At 43.3% G+C, this 8258-nt stretch overlaps 1 protein-coding gene across 1 annotated transcript in view; it reads left to right on the top strand.

The window, feature by feature from the left end:
• MYO5C (myosin VC) overlaps positions 1 to 8258 on the top strand; it is an 81521-nt gene that overhangs the window by 11038 nt on the left and 62225 nt on the right. The window contains 6 exon segments of the mRNA XM_015418804.1: positions 4186 to 4296; positions 5468 to 5633; positions 5856 to 6000; positions 6758 to 6839; positions 6841 to 6915; positions 7477 to 7620. Coding sequence (XP_015274290.1) covers positions 4186 to 4296; positions 5468 to 5633; positions 5856 to 6000; positions 6758 to 6839; positions 6841 to 6915; positions 7477 to 7620 — 723 coding nt within the window.

The raw sequence follows: 8258 nt of genomic DNA, 5'->3' as shown, positions 1-8258 counted from the left end.
TCTTCGCTTCAACTTTAACTCACTCATCAACGTACAACTTTGATCCAAGGATCTCGCCAAGTCCAGGGAACACGCCTGACCTCCAAACGCTTGTCCCAGTCAGCAACTCTAGCTCCTTAGCAGACACACAGCAACAAGACCGTCGGGGCAGAAGGGAGCCTCAATCCATCGGTAGCAAGCCGGGGGAGAGGCAACCCCTGAGTGCCCCATGGCTGGGAGCCCATTGCAAGGGCTCCAAGAGGGACGATCGCACCCCCTCCCAGCCGCTGGCTTATGGCTCACATCCCTGGGAGCTCCCAGGAGACGTGGCCACCATCGAGAAGCCAAAAACCGGAAGCCCACTCAAACATTTTTTTGAGACGTATGCAGGGGATTCTGATTCAGAGTAGCTCTAACCAAAAGATAGCTACTCTCCCAGGATACTTAGTGTATCTGAGGACTCAGTCTGTCCTTTGTGGCTGAAGCATTCCTGGGAATGTGGCCAGAGTAAAAACGGAGGAAGGTCAACTACTCACAGAAGAAAATTGTGAAGGTGAACCCAACTGACCACTTCCACTACTGCTTATTGCAGTAGTCACAATTTTTTTCTGTGCAGTTTGTGATAAGAATCTTCATTGTACTCGACATCTCTTTGATACTTACGGGAATGACTGCGATGGAATGAATAATAACCCACCTTCAAAATGAATAGGTGCAGTCAGTGCAAAGACCCAGCTAGTATTGTAATAATGCAAATGGCTGCAGAACAAAAATATATTAGAGTTATTTTCTGAATACTGTTGTAGAATTTTAGGCTGTTTGCATACGTGAATAGGTTTGCTAATTGCGTATGGGGATCGCATGGATTTGGCAGTCAGGAATTGATTGCAGAGTAGTGATGGTAACACTTGGCCTTTGCGCCTGGGTCGTATTGTTCTTTTGAACATCTCAGGCCTTTTGCAACAAAGCACTCATACATTCTTGGCCCCCAGTTTAGCAGCTGGCAGGAGAAGAAATAATGTGTTTCAGGCTGGCGTCTCTTCATGTGGCACTGACTGAATACGTCTTTCTGTAAATAATTTGTTTCCAAGCCAAGTGACTGTGTGGGAACGGGCCAATTGGTTACATAAATGGAAAGGGAAGCCCGCTAGCAGAATATGAGCTCCCGTGCTTAGAAAAAACAGAATGTAAAGAATTTATAGCCGGGCAGGTATTAGTCTCCCTCTTAGGGTTAGATTGGGGCTGGGTTTCCAATTTTAATAAATCATTGTTAGTATTCTTCTCTACAGGAATGAGATGAACTAAACTGCCCACACCATCACTGGCCTGGCTCTTAACCATCAGCATCAAATTTTCTTTACAATTCTCTAGCCTGTCAATGATATAAATCTGTTCCACTTTTGGCAAGACGCAAAAAGACTGCATTAGGCTGGAATCTGCCTTATCCAAGGGCTCATCCTTTAATAAGTTTGAAAATGAATTTTTTAGGGTCACAGGCAGTTCCTAGCCTAAATACCTAGCTGTTGGGATCAAGCTTGGACATGAATAGTTTTTTTTACTGGGGAAAGAACAATTAAAAGTTGTGTCTGATGCCTAGGGGTGATTTTATTCCCCTTTGTTGGTTGTAGGAGGTTTACCTCAGGTTTCTTGAAGAAAAGATTTCGTGAAGAAAAGTAGTGTTGGTGCAGGAGAATAGAAGTATCTTTTAGGGATAATTCCATGTGAAGGGAACCACCGCTGTTTGTTTATAATCAGTACAGGAACACAGGGGGAATAGAATGTGAGTGTAAGCTGGTTTTCTCTAATAGGATGTCAAAAAAATTCAAATCAACATCTCTGGGAGAGCAATCAAGAAGATAAGCCAAATGCTCCTTAATGCACAATTTCCCTGTCCATTCAATAATTCTCCTTTGAAAGGGCCATATGGGGTTAGATACCATCTCGAAATGGTCTTGAAGAACTGTAATTTTACATTGTATGTCTTTCTATTCAAGACTATGACAATGAACTCACATCAACTCTGTTAGCAATAGCTCGACTGGCCATTGCTGCAAACTGGAAGTCTTCTGCAGCACCATCAGTGACGGACTGGCAAGACAAGCTATGGGAACACCTGGTCATGGCAAAAATTGCTGATTCGCTCAGATGTGCACAATCAGATACCCCACACCACTCCGCATTTGTGTCAACTTGGTTCCCTGTGGTCTCCTATTTACAGGTTTTGGATATTCTCCCCCCTAACCCTCTTTATCTGAAGTGGTTAACCTTGTAGGTTCAGACCCCCTCCATTTAGATGACATTCTTGTAGATGGATGCACTGTATTACGCTGTATTGTGCTTTAATTTAAAATTAATAAAAATGATTTTTAAAAAAAAAGAAAAAAAAGAAAGGGGCATATGGACAGTGATATTTTATGCTGATGCACCACTCTGCTCTCTCGAACAAGAGTTGTCCGAAAATAAACTACCAGAAAACTAAAGTAGTTGTTTTCTCCAAAAAAAGGGAATCCTTTAGTGTTCAGATGGACTCTGAATGGGGAAGAAATTCAGCAAGTGAAGGAGTTTTCATGTTTGGATATCCTTTTCACATCTAACCTAAATGGGGCCTCATCAGTCACTGATAAGGAGAAAAGCAAAACCCAGTGCCGACAGCATACTAAACTTTTTTCAAAATGGCGGTAGGAACTATGTTCCAGTTGCTGTTCCAAGTCTTTAATCTAAAAGTCATTCCTATTATCCTTGTCCATCTTCTTTTATATTTTCTGAGAAAATTATGAAACGTCCCTCGCTCTGTGGCCAGCGTGGCTCTCTGTTCAGAACTCGGCCTACCTTCCCCTGAGGCAAGGGCTTGGTTACAGGCATTTAGAACGTTCCAGTCATACTTGAGGAGCAAGGGCTACCTGGCACTCCTGAAAGAAGATAGGTCAATGTGGTTTAAGACTGTCTTTGAGAAACTGCTGTTACTTGATGTTAACCTGGACTCTGTCCAGAAGAAGAAGAAGAAGAGATTGGATTTATACCCCGCCCTTCACTACCCAAAGGTGTCTCAGAGCGGCTTACAAACTCCTTTCCCTCCCCCTCCCCACAACAGACACCCTGTGAGGTAGGTGGGTGGGGCTGAGAGAACTCTGACACAAACTGCTCTTTCAGGAACAGCTGTGCCAGAGCTTGTGACTGACCCAAGGTCACATCAGCAGGTGCAAGTGGAGGAGTGGGGAATCAAACCCGGTTCTCCCAGATTAGAGTCCGCACACTTAACCACTACACCAAACTGGCTCTCCAGGCCCTGGGTTCTCGTGCGGCATTTGCTTTGGTGAGAAATTGTGTAAAATCAATCACCAAAGCTCTGCCTTTAGAGCATGCCGCACCTGTTCATCCCAATTTTTTTGTATTCCACCTCCAAAATATCTTCCTTCCTTTACGTATCTGTTGTCTTCCCAAAGCCTTTTAAGGGTGTTCATTCTGGCCAGACTAAATGCTCACTCCTCGGCAGTTAGGAGGGATAGCTTCATGCATTTTACCTTATTCAGAACAAATCTTCCCCTGTTAGGTAAGATCGACATGATAGCACATATCCTTCTGAAATGTCCTTTGTACGCTAATCTCAGGAGGCATTATATTTTATCATGTTTGCAAGTTCATTCAGACATATATTGCTATGACTTAGTTACCTTTTTGCTTTCTGATAGGAATCCAAAAAGGACTCTAGCAGTTGCAATTTTTTTTTGTCTATTGAGTGATAAGTGATTAATAACAACTATCCACTGCTCAAGATCAATGTCGCATAGAGCTTTTATTGGAGGAAAGGAAAGGAAATATGTCTGAAATTCATTGGTCAAGGAGTAAATCATTAGAATCTATAGAGCGTCATAAGTAGGGACATTTGAATTTCCTGCACTAGCAACAGCAATAAGTCAGCGGATTAAACTCTCTGCCATTTCCATCACTGAGACTTTAAAATGCTCCACTTTGTCAGAATGAGTGCCTGTCTTTATCAGTAGGAAAAATAAAACATTCTCTCTGTCCCTTTCTTAATCACCCTATTGTCTTTTGCACTGTGACTGTTTTTGGAGCTGAGGCAGCGTCATTGAGTTTTCCTTTAGAACAGCGCTATTGGAGTACTGGATAATTATCAGCTTGCCAATTCATCTGTACAAAATGCTACCCATTGAAGTGCATTGTTGCGTTTTTGTTCCCTTTTCCTAGTACAACAGAGTTTGGATCCCTGACCCTGAAGAAGTATGGCAGTCTGCTGAAATTACAACAAACTACAAGCCGGGTGACCATGTACTTCACCTGCAGCTAGAAGATGGTGTGGTAAGGGCAGGGGTCATTTCGTAGAAAGAGAGCTAGGGGAACTCATTAGCATAACTCATTAGCATATGCCACACCCCCTGACATCACCCCGTGTGTCATAAGGCCACAAACCCTGCCCCCAACGGTCCTGGCCGGCGGGAGTACAAGGAAGCCCCGCGAAGGCCCTCCCTGGCCCCAGGCAGGCAGGGGTGGGGAGAGGCAGGGAGGAAGCAACTTACCCTCCCTCTTCTCCTGCCTCCTCCTGGCTGAATGAGGGCCGGAAACGGGGTGGCCGGAAGCAGGGGGCAGGGCTTCGTCATGTGCCCCGCCCCCCGTACCTCACCCGGGGGAACTGCGATCCCCCGCGATCCCCCCCGAAATGACCTCTGGGTAAGGGGAGGTTTTTAACAGTGCTCAGAATAGGGTTGCCAGGTCTTACCTGTTTCCCAGTGGGGGGCTCCAGCAGTGGGGGTCATCATGCAGGCATGTTGAGCGTAACAGGGCTCTTTGGGGGTGGGGCTCCCCCCACCGGCCAGGTGGCCGGTGGTGGATTGGGGGCCCCAGAAGCAGGGAAAACTCATCCCCCATTGGGGGGATGGCAATCCTAGCTCAGAAGGCCGTAACACCACTCAGGACTATGCTTATAGTGTCTACACCGGGGTCCCCAACATGGTGCCATGGTGCCCACTGACCTTTCCTGGTGCCAGCCAAGTGATTTTAGAAAGTGAGTGGGGCCAGATGGGGCTCTACCCAGCAGGGCTTCTGACTGGCCTGTGGAGATCTAATTAGATGTGTGGATATTTTTAAAAAACTCAGATTTAACAGCGCGATCTTCGTTGAAGGTAACCTGCATGTAAGCAAGAAAACATTTTTAAACAATATATTAATTTCCAAAGACTTCACATTAAGCAGAACTTCTGCCTGAAATGTTGAAGAGTTACTATTATATTATGAATAACCTTACTTGTGTTTTAGACACGCCTTCTGTGGCAGCTGTTTTGTGGTTGCATGATCCACCACCCTGTGCCAGAACACCAAAAAGTGCCTGCAGGCTCAAAGAGGCGGGGGGGACCCCAGTCTGCACTGTTGTTATCTGCACTTGATGTTACACGAGTTTGGTCTGAGAAAGTTTCTTGAATGGTAGCAGAGCCTGTACAATGTTTGTTGGCTTATTTCAGTCGTGTGTTGACAGGAATTGCATTTTCCAGTTGATCCCGGCGTTTTGCCTCCTTTGCGAAACCCAGATATACTTGTTGGTGAAAATGACCTCACAGCACTTAGTTACCTTCACGAACCGGCCGTCCTACACAATCTCAAAGTTCGCTTTGTAGAGTCCAAGCTTATTTATACCTACAGTGGTAAGTACAACGTATGTACAATTATGGATATTGTTATGAATATTGTACAATTATAAATAGTGTATATGTGAATATGGTTGTCACCCACTCTGAGCCCTGTTGTACAGGGGAGGGAGGGCTTTAAATCTAATAAATAAAATAAATAAGTTCACGCTCACCATCTCTGATCAGAAAAAGTATACATAAGATGACTGTTCATTTTGTTATGTGCCTTCCCCACAGGAATAATTTTGGTTGCTATAAACCCCTACAAGCAGTTGCCAATATATGGAGATGCCATTATCCATGCCTACAGTGGTCAGAATATGGGAGATATGGACCCACACATCTTTGCTGTGGCTGAAGAAGCCTACAAGCAGATGGCAAGGTGGAGAATAGAGTATTTTACATTATGTTTCAAATAAATTCTGCTGCTTTCCTTTGCAGTTGCCTGGAGGATGTCTGCCTTTCTCAAAAACTTTGCAGGGATACAGAGAACTCCCTCCAGGACCACTGGACTCAAACTTTGTTCCCTCCAGTTACAGTTTAGCTGTCAAACAAGCAGTTTCACAGATTCTTAAAAAGCTGTTCAAAGATTATTAAAAACATTCTTCGTGTCCTGCAATGTTCTCGGAGGAGCCAAAGACAAAGGGGACCCTTGGTGTATAAATATAGTCACAAACAATATCCACCAAGGGAAGACCATCTACAATTCACAGCTATGTTCAAAACTATATATTATATTCATTGAAATACAAAGAAGGGTTACTGGTCACAATCCAACAGAGTATGTAAACATAAATCCAACAATTGTTATGAGAATTGGTCTTCCCTTGTGACTATGTCCTTGGAGGAAGCAGGAGTCATGAATTGCTCTCTGTCCTTTATTTATCAGAGGCCATTTCTAGCAGAGAATTCTCAGTGCCCTCACAAAACTACAAAGGATACTTTGAGGAAAACCATGTCCATTAAAGTGATATAAAATTGATAAAAGTTTGCAGTCAAGATATGGCTAGGTTTTACTGTAGTACTCACCAGACCACAGTGGCTATAAAATTTCAGTGAGGCAGATCTATATAGAAACATAGTTTTCAAATTAAACAAAAAACCCTTTATTTGAGTAACACCTTACCCTCTTGGTTTAGGAACAACAAGAACCAATCTATTATAGTCAGTGGTGAATCAGGAGCTGGGAAAACTGTTTCTGCGAGATATGCCATGAGGTTCTTTTGCTACAGTCAGTAGATCAAGCAGCAATGCACAACTCGAGGATAAAGTCTTGGCCTCTAACCCAATAACAGAGGTAAGCAATTAAGAAGTCTGCCTATTATTTCGTTGAACCAACCTATTGTAACTCACTGAGGACTTCTTTCATTGTATGGTATTCAGAACAGGTAACACCCCCCCCCCAATTAATTGACTGGACAGCTGCCTAACATCTGAAATTAACCTATTTTTCAATGGATAATTTTTGAATCACAGAGACTTTTAGCCCCTGGAATTCACCCTTTAGTTCTATAAGGAATGCAACAGAGCTTGAAGACCTTGCTGCATTCTTCTGAAATCAGATGGAGCTGCATTTCGTATTACAGAGAGATTCCTGTCCCAACTATGCTGAGTGTGGTAAAAGGTCCAGAGGCATTTTGAATGCTACTAAACATAACTGAGGTGTCTGGATATCACAGAAGCTTTTAAAGCCGTTGGCTTTAAATAAAGCATAAAGATTATGGCTTTATAATATAGCATCCAGATTACATGTTTGGGTAGCCCAAAGTTTATCACTCCTGAATAGAGCACATCCCTGAATCATTATTTTGTAAAGAGATATATATTCACACACATGCATTGATTAATTATTTTATAGGCTGTTGGTAATGCTAAGACCACACGCAACGACAATAGCAGTCGTTTTGGAAAATACACGGAAATCAGTTTTGATAAGAGGTACCAGATCATTGGGGCAAATATGAGAACATACCTACTTGAGAAATCCAGAGTCGTCTTCCAGGTTAGTAAAATTCAGCAGTAAAGTTACAATGCCTCTTGCTAATTTTTGGCAGACTTAAATAATGTTTCTCTTTGCCTATATTAATCCTCTTTTAGTATGTCCTGATTTTTAAATCCTTGCCATTTTGAATGCAATATAAACCCCCAAGTGGGACAAATTAATTCTCATGATGCTTAACTGCAGGCTTTTTCCCTGGGAAAGGAAAAGGCGACATATCAGGAAAAAAATAAAAGGTGTTTCCGCATAATGGTTTCCAAAAATATTGTGGGGAGAGGGTTGTGGCTCAGTGGTAGAACATCGGCTGGGCGTGCAGACGGTTCCAGGTTCAATCCTTGGTGTCTTCAGCTAAAAGGATCAGGCAGTAGGTGATGTGAAATACCCCCTCCTGGGATGCTAGTGAGCCACTGCCAGTCTGAGTGGGCAATACTGGCTTCAATGGACCGATGTTCTGATTCTGTATAAGGTAGCTTCATGTGTTCATATTTAGAAAAACAGCTACTAGAATTTTAAGTACACTTATTCAGGTATTATTCCACCCAGGGCTCTTTTTGTAGCAGGAACACCTTTTCATATTAGGTGACTCACCCCTAATGTAGCCAATCCTCCAAGAGCTTACAGTAGCCCTTGTAAGAAGAGCA

Source organism: Gekko japonicus, unplaced genomic scaffold (genome assembly GCF_001447785.1).
Source record: "Gekko japonicus isolate JY-2015 unplaced genomic scaffold, Gekko_japonicus_V1.1 scaffold150, whole genome shotgun sequence".
NCBI classification, from domain to species: Eukaryota; Metazoa; Chordata; class Lepidosauria; order Squamata; family Gekkonidae; genus Gekko; species Gekko japonicus.
Note: the sequence above shows the minus strand (reverse complement) of the source record. Positions and strands in the feature narration are given on the sequence as shown.